Source organism: Diplotaxodon limnothrissa, linkage group LG13 (genome assembly GCF_057381915.1).
Source record: "Diplotaxodon limnothrissa isolate DT_005_m linkage group LG13, D_limnothrissa_male_GT1.1, whole genome shotgun sequence".
NCBI classification, from domain to species: domain Eukaryota; kingdom Metazoa; phylum Chordata; class Actinopteri; order Cichliformes; family Cichlidae; genus Diplotaxodon; species Diplotaxodon limnothrissa.
This window is the reverse complement of record NC_140608.1, coordinates 1,233,755-1,251,550: the sequence shown is the minus strand read 5'-3', so window position 1 is coordinate 1,251,550 and position 17,796 is coordinate 1,233,755. Positions and strand designations below refer to the sequence as shown.

General features: G+C 38.7%; 1 protein-coding gene across 4 annotated transcripts in view; it reads left to right on the top strand.

Moving 5' to 3' along the window:
- Nucleotides 1–17,796, top strand: part of LOC146619643 (attractin-like protein 1) — a 335,474-nt gene that overhangs the window by 128,091 nt on the left and 189,587 nt on the right. For all 4 annotated transcript variants that reach the window (XM_085368997.1, XM_085368998.1, XM_085368994.1 and 1 more), the window contains one exon: nt 6,051–6,144. In XM_085368997.1, the coding sequence (XP_085225123.1) occupies nt 6,051–6,144 (94 nt within the window). The remainder of the gene's footprint in view (nt 1–6,050; nt 6,145–17,796) is intronic.

The following is a 17,796-nucleotide window of genomic DNA, read 5'->3' as shown; positions in this document are numbered from 1 at the left end:
TGTTGTTGCTATTGTTATCATTATTATTTTACTTTGCTACATGTAAACATGTGCTTTTATTCTGAAGAACTGAAAAGTTGAAATTAAAGGGTAGTGTCTTTTTTTGTCTAACCTTTTTCTAACCTTAACATCTAATCATCACATCACATAACCAAGTGAACAGTACAGCAGCAACATGCAGAACTGGTGCAACTGGTGATTGAATTGGAGAATGACAAGTCTCATGACCTAACATAGCAAGTACTGAGCAGTTTTACAGCCAGTGTTTGTATAGCTATCAAAATTCAGCTTTAAAAAAAAACAAAGAAACACCGACCAAAAGGACAAAACACAAGAATGGTAATGTGTCTTGTTTAAGCACCTTAATATTTAGCAGAAATAACATTCTGCTGGTTTGGAAGTCCAACTGCACAAAGATCATTTATTTATTTTTTAACCTTTTTCTGCAGAAATGAAGTTTCATTGAGTTTTGTACCTGCAACCCTATCGGGAATAAGACAGAGCAGACCAAAGTAACGTAAAAGGTTCATTTATGAGTCAGGTTTTCTGACTGACGAACATACCCGGCCACCTTCTCACCTAAACACACATTCAAACACATACTGGCAACAGTCTGGCTTTTTATTGTGTGCGTACATGCGGAGGCAGTGGAGTGAGAAATTGTACTCTCTTCAGGGGCTCACACAAGTCGTGGGAAATATGATTTATATCAACTTTTTTGCTAAGAGATCAGGTTTCTTTTTTCCCCATTGCTTATTTTTGTGTTGTCAGCATTTGCCTGATGTGCTTTCTCCTCCATCCATTTCATTCATTCATTTATTTATTCATTTTCTCGCCCTACTCTTGGCACTTGAATACGTCATATTATGTGGATGGATCGGATGACTTAAGTACTTATTTTATTTTTAGTGACAATATATCTGTATTAAAAAGATTCAAAAAATATTTTCCATTTTTACTGAAAGAGTCCGTCTTAATGAAAGGGTTTATTGAATAGAGAATTCTGAGAACTCCTAACCTATAGAGAACTATAGCTATATTTAAGTGGTAGAGTTAGCTTCCATATCATCTTTCAATAGAGAGTAATATCCTGTGCATTTAGCACGCACTGAATCATAAGTAGACATTTAGAAGACTAATATAAGATAAGATAAGACTTTATTGATCCCACAACGGGGAAATTTTTGCGTCCTTGGTCAGGTCATCTGGTCGTCATCATGATGTCTGTGCAGGACAAACGTGGATTGTACTTTATTATCTGAAAAGTATGATAAAAGAATGCTGGTTAAACAGATCTTATTGCCACATTAGAAAGACTGAAACAAGTTTCAAGTAATGTTCGATCTTATTTGCATGATGAATTTTATTAACAGCTTACTGGTTGAAAACTCATTTTGATACAGGAGGGAACTGCCGGTCCATAAGAGGGAAAACATACCTGTGTTATATCTGCCAGGTTGCTGTATTTAGTCATTTCATATGGTGGGCTAATTAGGTTTAAACTTTCACAGTGTTTCAGTTTGTTAAGGAGGAATTCTAGAGAATCTATTAGCTGTCAGAGTCAGATTGTGTACAAATTTCCTTTGTTGCTGATGTTTGCTTCACTGTATAATCCAGCTCATGCTACTACGGTAATTACATTTTTCCATGAGTATATTTGTCAGCAAGTGAAAAATATAGTAGTGTATTTCTTAAAGTAAAGATAATTTTGGTTGAATCAGTAGTTTTTAGTAGTATTAGTGAATTCTGACTAATAACACTTGTTACACTGGGGTGTGCCAAATGTGTGTGTTGGGGGATATCTGGGTTTATACAGTAGCTATTAAATATATGGATGTTAGGTAAAATGCAACGTATGTTCTGTCATAATCAGTAGTTTTTCAGTCATATATTTTGCACTACATCACTGAATTACTCTGTGTGGAAAGCAATTTCTTACAGTACTCAATAAGTTACTTTTGCAATAATAAGCTGGTCTGAGAGGCATTGTCACTACTCCTTTTGTTAATGGTCTAAGATCAGGCTCTGGCTGCTTGGCTGGGATCAATATGCACTCAGCTTTAAAACCACTCTGGATTTGTCACTGCTAACTTTGTGCTGGCATGCTGTCAATGCAGATATTTGCAAAGTCATATTAGCAGCACCTACAGTATACCAGGCCTGGGCACAGTTTGCACTTTACAAAAGTTGCAGACTCAACTTTTCAAAAGTTACCGACTTCCCTAACAATTTCCTCATCCCTTCTGAAGTCAGCTAACTGTAGAATGAGGATAAAAGGGTAATGTCAGGAACTGCATTTCTTTATTCTTTTTTTTCTTCAGTTGCCATTTCCAGTTGAGCTGTGGCTAGGGTTGGAAAAGTAATGTATTACATATGTAGTCCCAATCAAAAGTTTAAGACCACTTGAAAAATCGCGAAAAATCCTATTTTGCATGGTTGGATCTTAACAAGGTTCCAAGTAGAGCTTCAACATGCAACAAGAAGAAATGGGAGACTAAACATTTTTTTCAGCATGCAATTTATTGAACACAACGCTTAAACTAAAACAGGCTGTTTTTACTCAACAGTTTGATTCTCAGATTCTCCCTCTGTCCCCTGTTCTTATTCTTTAAGAGCCACTGGCAAAATCAGTGCGACTAGATGAATACATGTTTCTCCTGGCTGTGCCCTTTGTGCGCCTTTGTTGGCTGCCAACTAAATCAATATTGTATGAACAGCAGGGTGACCTGAGCCTGCGCTAACACACCTGTGATTTGTCTATTATCTCAAGTCTAAAAGCCACTTCTTGTCAAGATTCTGTTATCTTCCAGAGCCGCGCAGTTCAGTGTGCATCTCTGAAAAGGTTTTCTATTTTTCTGACCGGTCAATTTAATTTAAAGTAATAGATTGAAATTGTATTTTGTTATTGTTTCTGTCTCACCAGTTGGCATCTGTTTCTTTTTTTTTTTAAGTCACAGAATGTCAGTTCAACTCAGCCTTCTGACATTTAAGCTCCCCTTGTTTTTGTGCCGTAGCAATGTTTACGTGTGCTACTTTGCTTTTGCTCCGTGTAAGCAATCGAACCGAGCGCTCTTTCCAGGCAGAAGAGGAGAGGGGGGACTAGAAGAGGTTGCTTTCCTCTCATTATCTGTGTCTTGCCTTTACCTTGACCTGAGCTCACCACTGTTTTTATTACAGGCCCTGTCTCTGAGCCAATCGGGAAGAATAAGAACAAAGCACAAAGTCAATTCAGCTGGAGTGGGACACAGTAACGAGTGGCTGTGTGTGAATGTGAACACACACACATACACACTGAACTACAAGGGTGCAGAGAATGTTCTTGTTTGTCACTACCTTTAGGAGCTGCATGCAGAAGTGATTTAGTGTTTAAATTACAGGCTTGGCTCCATGTGAATTATCTGGCGACATCATGCTTTTATACAAGAAAGTAATTAAAAAGATTAAACTCACCAAAAAAAAAGGCAACAGATAGCTGGCAAAAGTCAAATTTTACCATCCACACTCTTACCACAGGGCTCTATCCACTTTTAAAGTTGGATTTTTTTTACATCTTGTCATTGCCAAAAGTTTTGAGAATGACCCAAGTTTTGATTATCACAGTTTTGCAGCTTTAGTTTTTGTGATGCCAATTTGCGTAAACTCCATAATCTCAAGAAGAAACAAACAAACAAAAACAATTTATACTGCAGTTCAGCACTGCAACATGAGCACCTGTTAGCATCATTTCAGGGATCCTCTCATTTACAGGTGCTAGTGGACAAGGCTGGAGATCACTCTGTCATGTTGGTTGAGTCTGAATAGCAGACAGGATCCTTTAAAAGGAGAGTGGTGGTTGAAATCATTGTTATTTTTCTCTGTTCACCATGGTTATGTGCAAGAAAACTTCATAACTTTGCATAAAAAGGCCTTGTCCAGAAAGACTGTTGCTGCCAGTAACACTGCACTCAAATCGACAATTTACCGAATTATTGAGAACTTTAAAGTAAAGAGAGAGGTTAAATTGTTGTGAAGAAGGCTTTGGGGCACCCAAAAATGTCCAGAAAGTGCCGGGACTGTCCCTTAAAGATGATTCGATTATAGGATTATGGCATCACCAGTGCAGAGCTTGCTTTGGCATGGAAGCAGGCAGGTGAGGGTTGGCACTTTGCAAGTTTGATTCAGACTCAATGGGCCAAACCAGACACTTGCTTCAGGCCACAGTGGGTGCTACGTTCCCCTAAAAAGGTCCAGGGGATTAGGGAAAGTAAAAAAAAGATGTCCAGGTTGGAAAAAAGACAAGGAGGCAAAATGGTTAAATTAACAGGTTTTATTAATGTTTCTATTAGTAACTAAACTAAAAGAGACGGACAAGCCGCTATCACCTTTTAAAGAAAGAAAACACCAAAACTCAGGTGTTGGTTGATAAACTGAAAATAAGTCAAAAAGGGTTAGTACCAAAACACACTCCTCTCCACAGAGCAGGAGCAATCAATCACCACACACACAGCTCACTAGCTGCAACACAACATGGCTCTCTGGCACTACAGCTCACCTTTCTCTGGCCTTAAGTATTCCTGATTGTTAATGGGAGTGAGCTGTACAAAAAAGGTGGCACCTAAGGCAGGAGAGGTCAATTTCACAAGTAACAGTGGTCACATCCACTGTAGACTGCAGTTTGGTCTCTTGGTTTCTCAGTGATGATCTTTGACATGAAGGTCAGTGTGACAGACGATGATATGTGCTCTCTGTGCAGGTTTGAAACCATGCGGTGAAATCACAGATGCGCATGCGCAAGTGGTCAGAACAGGACCTCTAGGAAAAGATCTAAAAATAACAACAGCAGCGCTGAAAGCAGTGCAACAATGCCCAAGATGACTTAATTTGCATTAGGAAGCGGGAGTGGTCTTCATATGGACATTTGACTTTGACATGGACAGTGCTACACCTGTCAACACAAATGGTACATTACACTATTTTTCTTACATTTGTAACACACACTTTCATATTTGTTGGTTGAGACATTTTAGTTATCCATAATGACTTTGAGAAGCTAATGGGTTTCTAAGAAATGCACATTGAAAGAGTCCTTGGCTGAGGCAGTCTTTCCTCGTGTTCATACTTCTGCTGTGAATAAATCTCCTGTAATGTACTGCAAGATGGAAAAAAAATGTCTGTCTTCATTCTGTGTAAAAATGTGTAAAGAGGTTGAGCTGAAAAGCTGAAAGAATAATATTCTTTCAGCTATTGGTTGAACAAATTATTTTATTTCTGCTCTTCTGCTAGAGTTTGAATTACAGGATTAAACATCCCACAGAATGAGGACATCATTTACATTTCTTTCTTTAACTTTGAACAACATGGGGAACAAGAAGATTCTGCGTCCTTTAAAAGTCCTGATAATTTTAACAGTGACCCTCTCATTGCATGGATACAATCCTGACCAAACACTTTCTTTGCAACTGTTGGGAAATGTGTCGTGTTTGAGTGAGCGTTCTCTTTGAAGAATGCATTAGCTTAAGCTCACTTTTGTCCAAGAAGAGGGAAACAAAAGAAATTAGTTAAACAAGAGATATCAGTTCAATCAGAAACTAAACAACTGTTATGATTGGGAATGATGGGAATGATTCAGAGCTGCAAGATGCCTTGATTTTCTTCCAAAGAGATGAGTGATTTGTCCTTTCCTGTGTTTTATTTTTTCATTGCCATTTCTCTGCTTTCTTATCCATTTTAGCTGCCTTCTTGCTTCCTCCCCACACTGTTTTCTTTCTGCCTCTATCCCTCCTACAACTCACTTTGTCTGCATACATTTACTCATCTGGAACATTGTGAACGACAATGTTTGAGGATTAGTGTGTTTATATACAGTATGCATGTCTCAGTGCTGTGTGCTGAGCAGGTCCATTGCAGTAGATGAAGATTAATGTCTTGCTTGAAGGGCACCTCAGCATTATTTCCACAAGTTGTCATCAAGAAATTGCTGGTTTTCTGTTATGTCTCTTTGATATCAAGAGTTTTCAAAAACCAAACTTGACACATCTTTGCTTCTTCTCTTTCTCTTTTTGTCTTTACAGCATGCAAGTGTAACAGCCATGCCAACGTTTGCCACGTCAACACAGGAAAGTGCTTCTGTACCACCAAGGGCGTCAAGGGAGACCAGTGTCAGCTGTGAGTGTGCCAACCCCGATCTAACTAAAATAAAACTTATTTAATCAGTCACTTTAATACTTTAATATATGATATATGTATACTGACAACAAGAAGCGGACTGGAGAGAACACTTATTGATGTTTCAATGTGCAAAGACGCTTCATCGTGACACCGAATCCATTTCAGGATTGTAAATTTGCTGATTATTGCATACGTTTTGGATTACGCCGAAATTAGGTTGATTCAGGATTTGATATTTTGGGTGATTGGAAAGCTAGAATAGTGTTTAAAGAGTGCATGGGTTGTGTATGCATGCTTTCCCTTGACTGCCAGACTGCACCGCCGCAGCACTACAATATCCTAAATGGCTTGGCGGACCAATGCGCCGCGGAGACAGACTGAAAACTGCTGCATCAATAAATCTAGCAGGCGAGGGTAGAAAGCAGAGCTGGTGAGTGCTCTGGTGTTTGTGTGGTCTGCCATGTACAACATGCAGCATGATGAGACAAGACAACCCCGGCTGGGACAGATTTCTTTCCCTTATTCTTAAAGTATAATAGCATACCTCAGATTATTTGAGGTCATCTAAGTGAGTGTGTTTGATAATTTGCCACCAGTTATATATTTTAATAATCAGGTATAGATTCTCTGCCCAGTCTTTTCAATTACTTCACTCAAAACATCAGTATGTTAACTCATTTCATTAGAGCTGCGGCAATTGTTTTTGATTTTCAGAACAAATAACCATCTAGAGAAATGATTTGCAACATGAGTTTTTATGATTGGTGGTAAACATGGTTTATATAATGATATTTCCTCCTCATTATTTCTCCTCCATGCTCTTGTAGCTGTTGCCTTTACCTTTTCTTCCCTCACTATATGCATGAAGCTTACAGCTATGTGTGGAGGAAGAGGGTGTCACATTAGTTATTGGTGTTATCTTCCATATTTCTTTTGACATTTACACTAATGTTTGCATCTAGTGTCAGTACTTAAACAGTCTCGGTCCTTCAAACAGTTAAAACTAGAAATTAACTCTAGCACATGGGTCCTGATCATCTTGAGTCATACCTACTGCATGTGACATTTTGACCCTGATTTAGACTTTGACCCTCTCCATGACCTTTAAGTAATCCTGAACCCGAGCTCTGCTCCTGACATGAACATGACTTTGTCTGAGGGCAAAGCACCTGCCCCCTCACACTACCAGAGACTCTCCACATGTTTTCTGTCAACTTTAATCAGTGTTTTCCTGCTGTCAGCGTGCAGAACATTTTGTACTCATATACAGTCCTCCCCATGTGACCTTGGAAACTTAACCTAGAGAGACACAGATTTTTGCCAATATTTCCCAACTGCATTTTGTCTTCAAACGTGTTTCTGTTGAATTGTGTTGTTTTTGATGGACCTGCAGAGCTAAATAAATTTTATAATACTTTTGAAGGCCAGGATCATTTTTTACAACACAAACTTTGATATTTTCTGATAAACAGTGAAGAGGTTTGTGTTCCTATTTCAAACAACAGCACCAGGGTTACAAAATGAAGCAAATGCTGAACTCTTGAAAACAGTCCCTTAACTGTCTGTGAGGGTGGCTGCTTCAAAACACTGACAGTATAAAAGGTGGATGTAGCCACTTTGGCATCATCTACTGTGTTACAAAGTCCCCTTTAAAGGCTTGGAGATGTGTGTTTTAAACATTGCCATTGTGACGTTGTGAAACTCGATGTCACAAGTGGTGTTTTGTCAATCACAAGTTGCTAGCCAATGAGCATTCCCTGTAAAATTCTTCTTTCTGATTCTTAATTTTAAAATGTACAAAATGCTCAACAATGGCATGAAAAAGGAAGAAAGGACGTTTGCTTGAGTCATGTTTGAGTTCCCGTCACTTTTAAAACCTGTAAACTGCATCCATCTGTTTATAGTGTATATGCTCCAAAAGGAAGTTAAAGCACCACATATGCTCCCATTTTCAGATGGGGATCTTTACAGCACAAACAAAAGACATGTTTTTGTATCAAGAACTCAGTAAATATTCACTACACATTGTCTGGGCTTTGGCTACTCAGACAGTCAGGTGTCTGTAGCTGCCATCCCTCATCTAATGAGAGTATCTCAGCTGGAGCTCTCTAGTGTTTATGCCTTTGTGAACACAAATATTTCTATATCATAAATAAAAACAAAAGTAAACAAGTGAAAATAAGGCTTAAAATGGTCCCAGACAAGACTCTGACTCTAGCTTCGCTGGTGCTTAAATATGGAACTGCTTGCTTATGCTGTCAGGTAGTACAGTAGGACCAAATGACTTGTGTTAATTTAGTTGGAGGGAAGTCTAAACAGGAGAAATCACAGCTACAGTAGCTGGTTAGCATTGAGTGAACTTTGAAAATAAGAGTGAGGGGTTTATCCACTAGTAAGTCATTGGCATTATTGTCTCAGATGGAATAAAAAGTCAAAAGAAAATAAATAAATCACCAAATTTCCATGTGCAACCTGCCCAAGCTAAGACTCTGTGGGAAACCCCGATCATCACTCAGCTACATCAAGTCAACCACTATTAATAGAAACAGCTATTAAATATGTGGTGGGTCACTCTGATTATCATGTTAATAACGTGGCACATTTGGAACAAAACTCAGCTGCAGTTAAGCGGACTAAATAAACGCTGAATTGGAATCGGGCATACGTCCTAAGTACACCTGCTCATTTGGCATTTGTGCTTGTTTTTCCGTGTAACGTTTCCTTTCAGTGCACATGGATATTTCATTATTCTGTTGGAAACTCCACAGAGGGCTGAAAGCAGAAAAGGTTCACTTGTGTGTGTTTACTTGTGCATCACTAAGCCACCGTGCTGCTGTCGCTTTCACCTTTGATTTGCCCTGACGCCGCATCTCTCTTTCTCTCTTACTCTCTGTAAATGTGTCTCCGTCACAGCGGTGGGTGTTTTGGTTGAGTCACTCCAAAATGGTGTGCCAAGCAGAGGGCCATTTGTTTGTTGTTTTGATTATGAACAAGCAATTTCCCCCTGGGGGTGGATGGCGAGCACCCTCGGGTTGCAGCAGGTGCGTGGATGCATATTTGTCTGTGTGAGAGAGTGCATTCATAAATGCAGAGAATCAGAGAGACGTTGGGACTCTTTTTTTTTTTTTTTTTTTTTTTTGTCTTTTGTGTCTGTACATTTGTACAGCTCTGTGCTCATGAAGATATTGTCACTTTGTCTCGGATTAGAGTGTCTTTTATATTTTTTTCACTTTATTTACTTCGCAATAATTTTGCATCCAACATTTACATAATCAGGTCAGGACACACACCAATACAAGATCTTCACTGACACATTAATACAGATTCAAATTCCAAATAACAATAATTTTAAACTTCACTTTAAAAAGTTGCATGCATTAGTTGTACATTTTAGATAATTCCAGCAATCTTTGATTAATGATTATTTGTGCACACTTGTGTAAAAGAATATGTAATCAGCCATAACTTGAACTCTAAATCAGATAAAGCTACATAGCAACAAGTACCTAGTTTATCAAGAGCATGAGATTGTTAGCTTAGAAAATTTAGCTTAGAGTGTTAGCTCGGACATGGAAATGGAGACTTTCCATTTTCAACACTAACACTCACTGTGCGTTGTCATAGCACTACATAGTCCTGTTACACAGTCATAGTCATACTGATTACGATTTCTGTCAGAGCATATCTACACAACCTCAAAACAACACAACTGTGGGAGGGACCATGTTGAGGGAGTCGCTCAGTAACAGGTTCATTATTCACCTGTTTGAATTTCAATGAAGTAGAGTTTCAATAAAATGACCAAATTTGTATAAGAACAAAAGAAACTGTTTATAAACTCCAGCAATGTGAAAATCTCAATGAATCAATTGGTATTGATTTAAAAATTTTCAAGCAGTATGTACTTCCACAATAAATGATATTCATGCTGTAAAGTATTTGGTTTTGGTTACAGTTTTAATGTAAATTTATATATAACCTTTTAAAAATCAAACCATTGTCTGTGTCAGCACTTTTAATGTGCAGTCTATTGAACAGTCCATAATTTCTTCTTTCTTGTCGTGTTGTTTGATTCTTTGATCATTTTGATTTGGCTTTAATTTGCCTTCTCTACTGGGCTCCTTTCATTGAAAGCCTATTTGCATGTTTTACTATTCCCAAGTTCAGACCTTCCCAAAGTGTGGGGCCTGCCCCCTAGGGGGGCGCAGAGCCATTGCAGGGAGGGCGCGGTGTGGAAAGGGGGGAAAAAACAAAACACTTGGACACTGCTAGCACGGGGCGCCCACACAAATGCAAAGCAGGAGATGAAGCATCGCTGAATATGTTACCAAACCAACTTCATTCTAAGCCAAAGACTAGAAAATATGGTGAAGCATGTCTGCCCTTTGGCTTCACCTGCACAAGTGCCGAAGTTGGTCTCCCCTGCAGGATTAGTTTTCCCTGCATCGGGAGCAGCGCTGGGGCCCGTTCTTCGTACCTCGCTAAGTAAGTTAGCTGGATTTGATTGTTGACGATTTTGCGTGATCTTGGATCGTTCGGTTCCCCGAAGCTCATCCGGGACTTGCTGTCATAGCAACAGATCCGTAAGCGTAAACCTGCTCGGGAGCAGGCTTACTTTATGTAAACAGGATTAGATCGCGGCCACGCAGGTATGTCCGCTTCATGTATACGAAAGCAACAGCGATATTTTACCACTGTTTTTCCATAAATAAATATTATCAATGTAACTAAAGATAATGCAGTACTTGATCCTTTTATTGATTTCACACAGATACATACAGGTCATTTCCTAAAAAAGGGAAATGTACTATTAATCATTCTATTTCATGTATTTGATTATTTCAGATGTAATTCATATTTTAGAGTAGTAATAGTAAATTACTTCGTGTAATCAAGATGAGAGACCACGGCTATAAAAGCGAAGGTGGATTTGGGAAGTCTGTCGCAGCCATGTCCTGTCCGTATACGCGAGCCACCCATTGCGGAAGGTGCAAGATTGATAAGGACAGTGATAGGTTTGTAGCTTGAACCTATTCGCTGGAACGTTGAAGACAATATAATTACACAGCAAGCAAGACACGAAGTAGGCAATGTTCTTCATGTTTCTCGTGCACGGGAGAGAACCGGACAGACGCCGTTCCTTCGCTTGACCCCAGTTGCTCTCGTCCGTTCTCCCGTAACACTGCTCTTTTATTGAGGTTACATGAATATGCATAGGTTCATTAACATATGACGTCTACATACAAACAAAGAGTACCTTGCCTGTGTGTGTGTGTGTGTGTGTGTGTGCCAAAAGGCACTTAGACTAAGACAGATATAGCTACGTTAATCCTACCATAAAACAATAAGAGAAGGTACGACCTCTCCCATGCTCCCAGAGTGCTCTCTATGCACACAAGGTTTGCAGACTATCAAGGATCAAACCTCTACCAATCTAAAACTAATTATAAAACTCTAAGCATATATAAGTAGATATTTCTAAGCATAAATGACAATCAACAATACAAAACCTAACAGAGAGTTTTCAGAATTCCGCGTATATTGCGGGACAGACAGGATCCTTTAGCTCAGCGCGACAGTGTGCTCATAGAGAGATATCGATATTCCCGTGAGGGTATTATTCACTTAACCAACTTGTTGATGAGGGGGTGCAGGACCACCACCTGTCTTTTTTTGCTCTGCCCTTTTCTTGGTTGCTGTTATGAACAAACAAACAGATTATTTCAGGGTCTCTTTTCAAGAGACGAAAAGCAATATAAGTGATAAATATTACCATTCTGTAGAATGTTCTTATATTTCACTTTTACTTGTTCCCATGTTCTAGTGGGTCCTGTTGTGGCTCTAATGTGAAAGAGGATATAATGTAATATAATGTAATATAATATTGGATAATATAGTGTAATATAATAAATCTACCCTACCGCCTACTGGTGTTGGCCAGAGGGGCCGATGGCGCGATATGGCAGCCTGGCTTCTGTCAGTCTGCCCCAGGGCAGCTGTGGCTACACCTGTAGCTGCCTCCACCAGTGTATGAATGTGAGAGTGACTGAATAGTGGCATTGTAAAGCGCTTTGGGTGCCTTGAAAAGCGCTATATAGATCCAATCCATTATTATTATTATTATTATTATTATTATTAAATTACTTACGAGTTTAATTTGTCAGCAACTTTCTGCCAGCCCTCTCTCCTTGCTTTTGCAGCCTTTGCAGTGTTCCCTTGCGTTTTAATTAAACTTTGAAACTCCTGAAATCCCTCAATCAAGAGTTCTTGCTCTGCTGCCGAAAAATACCGAGCGCGCTCCTTCGACATTTTCACCGACCAATCAAAGGGTTGCCGATCAATGTTTCTACTATCGATGCGTAGCCCCTGTTAAGCCACCCAGTGATCTCACATTACTTCATCCAGCTATACTAATCGTCAACAACAGGTGTGTTCGAAGAACCGGAATAGCGAGCTCAGAGTTAGCGCGATGATTTGATCTTGGATGTGTCATTTGATCTTGGATGTAGTAAGCGAGGTACGAAGAACGGGCCCCTGGGCTCTTCAAATCACGGACAAACAGAATCCCACATTCTTGATTTTTAGTTCACAAACACTTCTCATAATGACTAACCACTCCTGACATTTTGGAGATGTTAGCTCTTTATACAGTAAAGTTACAGCGGGATACAAATAATATCAGGCTGATCCTGCCACGATTTGTCCCCTGGTTCAAATCCCGGACAAACAGTATCCCACAGTTTTTTTATGTTTTTAAACCCATTTTGCACAGAGGCATTTTTTTGAAAAATGTATTGATAGTTTTTTTTAAAACTCCAAAAAAGGAGTTTTAAAAAAATCTCCATTTTCAGTGATTCAAAACGCCGTTAACGTGTGGACGAAACAGCTGCGTTTTCAAAAATACCCTTATAAGTGTGGACGTAGCATAAAAGAGTTAGTAGTTTATTTTATTACTACCTGTAATTTATTGCAGATTACTTGTATTTCCTTAATTGTTTAGCACTTGTAAAACAAAGGGGGACCTAGCAAAAAAAGTTTGGGAACCACTGCCCAAGTTTAATACCATGTGTGGTCTTTTTTGTCTTGTTTTGTTTTGTTTTATTCTGTGAATAATCTGCCATAATTAAACCCATGAAATCCCAGCAGTAAAAACATCTTTCTATAGTAAAAAATATATATAATATATATGAGCTAAAATGTTTCGTCTTAATTTTATTTACCTTTGCTGAGTTTTACAAGATCGGCGATCACAGCTCAGCACTTGTCATTTGCTGTGTGTGTGTGTGTGTGTGTTGTGTAGCTGAGTCACCATTTGTTTTAAGTCATGAGGCTCTCCAGTCTCATGTGGCCCCTATCTTGTTCCCATTACGGTTGTTTTAAGCAGCTTAAGTGTCTGTCCCCTTTTTGTGGGAGCTTTGCATCCAGGACTTTATGGTCCCTTGAAGAGTAAAAAAAAAAAAAGAAAAAAGAAAAACACGTCCTCTGCCCATAAACTAACCCTCTTGCAAGTCTTTCAACTTCTTGCGTGTAAGAGTTACAACATTCAGTATATATGCATGTTTAAAAAAATCATTATTGATTGCTGCTTCAGCAAATTTGCTAAGTGTGTAATGTTTATAAGATTGTTTATAAGATTGGGGAAACCTGCAGTCAGCTGAGACTGAAGAAGTCACTTGGATGAGTGACGAAGCGTTTCTCCCACTGAAAACGCTACGTCCAGAAGAACAAAATCAACTTTTGGAGACTGTGTATTTTTTTTATTCAAGATTATTAGCAACAATCCTTCCCCTTTTTACAAATGTAATAATATAACTTTTTTTTTAAATATATGAAAGTAGTATTCATGTTTTGAATAGAGGAGATGAAGCAGGAAAGTCCTCCACAAGAGATGTTTCTGTGCATATGCTGCTGGTGACAAACTTTTTAGAAGAAACAACGTTAAAAATCTGAGCTCATATCACCAAATGCAGCCTACAAGTAGAGACAGCTACTTCAAAGCCATCCTATCTATAATTGGGGTCGCACTTGAATTTGTCCCAAAAGACGATATTCCTGCGCTGCAAAAAGATCCAGAGCAACAGAATATATGTTTTGAAAATACTATTTTTATAGGTGCCCCTTTTTTTTGATCAACAATTAGATTAATGACTAATTTAATTGCATGATTTCTGTTCGTAACTAACTCGGAACTGCACCCAGAATGACAACACCGCTAATTAAAATTAATCCAAACTCGCTCACAAAACCATAAAATCTGTTTGCATTTGTGTTTTTTCAAAAACATACATGACCATTTTTTTCCACTTTGCTGCAGAAATGTTCTGCTTGAATTGAAAATACAAAAAAATAGGACAAAAGTGCTTTCAGTATTAAAGGACCAGTCACTCACAACTTTATTTTGTGAGGCGAGAACGGCACAAAACAGCCTCGTCTAAAAGGAAAGCTCTCTCCATTTTGGCCTCCGCTGTGTCCGGCCTTGCAGAGCATTTGTTTGATAAAAGTGAGTGCAGAGTGAACACAGTGCCACATCATGAAATAACGGTGGTTAAATCCAAGAGTAAATTTTGTAAGAAGGCAGAGTAGGGCAGGTTCATGCTTCTTGTACCAGCTAACATATTCTTCAGAGCAGCTATTGTAAGTAGTTGGAATGAATCTCTAACCTACGTTGTGGGTAGAGAAGCAAAATTGAAAATATTTGGAAATATAACCACAGCTTAAAAGAAGAAAACTATGATTAAAATGAGTGAAAGTACTTTTAAAATCATATTTGGCTTCAGATAAAGGCCCAAGGCAATTTATGACATTGTGTTTATCACAGTAAATCTCCTTGTGCTGAAATAGGCTTACTATATTCATTCCTTTGTGGCAGTTGGCTGGGAGCGACTCCAAAGCTTTTAAAGTCACAGAGTCCTCTTGAGATGACGCAGCTCCATTTACCAAGTCTCTTCTCTGGATTCAACACTTTTTAATAAGCCTCTTTCATCCTCTCTTAAGCTTCAGTTCTCCTTTTAAGAAGGGCACTTCACCTTCCTTGTGCTCCACTTTGCTTTGGCTTCTAGTCTCAGAGACTGGGTGGGGGGTGTATTTGATTCTTATGTTTTTTTTTTCTCCATCCACATCATATCTGGTGGTCTATATGTAATAGAGTCTTGCTCATTTAAGTGGTTTTGAACAAATAATACAGAGGGCGGTACTGTGAAGCAGGTTCAACAAATCCAGATTTTCTTGGTTATCCAGAAACCTAATCAGGGTTAACCCAGACTTCCTGCTTCAGGCTCTGTGTTTGATTACATGTGCATTTGCAAGGGAAAAAAACAAACAAAAATATACATAAAAAAAACTAAAAGCATCTGACTGAACTTGGATCTTGACTTGGTAATTACACCCAAAAGCTAATCGCGTTTTTGCTTTTCTTTGGTACTTTTGGGTCAATATCTTGTTGCACCACTCAGGCTGTCCTTAACATTAGGTCTTGGACTCCTGCTCTGATATTGTTTCTTAAAATTATGAATTTATTGTTGTCTTACTGATTTTCCAACATGGTCCCAAATCATAATGCTACCTCCACCATGCTTCAGTTTGGCTCAGTTCCTGGCATTGGTGTGCCATGCCTTTTTCTTCAAATGAGTGTTGTTTAAACAGAACATTGTGGTGTTGTGGAACATCCAGGTGGTGCTTCACAAACTTGACATCTGTTTTAATTAATGGATTAATTTTTTAAGCAGTCATTTCTTCTGTTTCCTTCCGTGTCCTGGGTAGAATTCTTTTTCAGTATGATTTTTACCAAGTTATAGAAATGTCTGCAGGTGCAGGTTTTGTTGTTACTTTATTTCATCTTCACCTTTTCAAGGATTGTATATTGTGTACATCATGCCTTCTCCTAAAGATTGCAGCTGTCCTGTATTTACTTCAATTATAGACAATATATAGTTTTTAGAAATGCTTTTTGGGTCTTTTCCAGCTTCATACATCTTTAAATTGCTTCTTGTAAGGTCCTGTGAAGGTTTTTGTGATCGAGACATGGTTCACACCAATCAGTTTTTAATGAGCGGAGCTGTAACCGGGATTTGTGTGTCTTTATTTATAGGCAGGGCACATCTACAGCCCACTCTACTAGTCTCCTAATTGGAACAACTGACACCAAGTTGCTTTTTGAAAAGTATCGTTTGAATCCATACTGTTTCACGGGTACTTGGGAACCATTGTTTATCTGTTTAAAGTCTGAGAGGGCTTTTCCTCTAATTTATTAGAGAAGAATCTTGTTGCTGTTTCTTGTTTTATTGTTGTCCTAAACTCCTGATTCAGGATAAAAGCTCCGTGAAGCTACTATGGTTTAAGGCCACGTCCTTGGCCAGGGTTTATAGAAGAATGAAATATTCAGCATCCAGCATAGCTCTGTGACCTGCTGCAGCGCTACAGAAGAATTCATAAAGACCAGGTGTAAACTCGACCTGCTCTCGCCTTCTTGTTCATGTAGCCCCCCCTCGCCCATTGTACTCTTGAATGTTCTTTTTAGGCTCTATTTTCTTCCCACTAACTGTCTGTGTTGTTGAACCCTCCCTCCTTAATCTGTTGCACTATGAATCAGTCATTGTTCTGTGGAGCTCTTTGGATGATTCATTGACCATATTTGGCAAAGCTTGTCAGTAAGCTGCATTTGATAGCAGCTGGTTTGCTTTCTCGCTCTCTCTGGTCAAAATACAGGATTCATCAAGTCATTGCAATATCAGTAAACACCTTATTGTTTTTCATTTTAAAGTCTTCCAAATGAATGTCCTATAGAGCCACTCACCCACTGACACAAAAGAGATTTTTCACTCCCTCACGGTGATGCAAAGAGCCTTGAAAGCCTTGGCATTATAATAACAATTATATTTGCTCTTATCACATTTTTTACGGTTCCTTTTCCACTGAGCCTGCACTGGGAGTTTAATAACTGTAGCTTTTGTTCTGTTCTGCCAGGCAATAATTTACTTATCTGTGGCCTAAGCTGCTTCAGGTACACATCATCCATCTTGGCACTTTAATGGCTTTAAAAGTATGCACATCATTTCCTGATGATAACAGAATAAAACCTGTAACTCTGACGTTTTTCTTCTATTACTTCTACTTACGAACTTAAAACATACATTAATTCTCTGTTTATGTTTGATTTTTTTTTTTTTAGTTTTTAGGGACTTTTTGTGGACCTAAAGGTCACAGATGTCAGCAACAGCCAATTACCGCCCATCAACAGATGATGCATGCATTTTAAAAAGATGTTAAAAGTCTTTTTGGTCACAGTGAATCCGCCTAAATGTCAAATGAAGTCCAGATAAAAAGTGAAACACAGACCCTGATAAACAATTTATTGTGTCACAATGCTTTTTGGAAAATACGTCCACAATGACAGCGGCTGTTGTCTGAAAAGTGAAATGTCAGGGTGTTTGTCTCTTGCCATTGTCAAAAATATGACGAATATGTTTCCTTCTTTGCTTTCCACTCAGGGATCTTGATTAGAGTCAGCCCAGACAATCCAAGACAGAAATTTCAATCTGAGTGACCTAGAAGAGTACAGATCGAACCCTTGAGTCACATTTGAAAGAGGTAGTATTTACCATAAAGCACTGTGCTTTTAAAAGTCTGTCTACTTCAATATCAGTCTTGAAA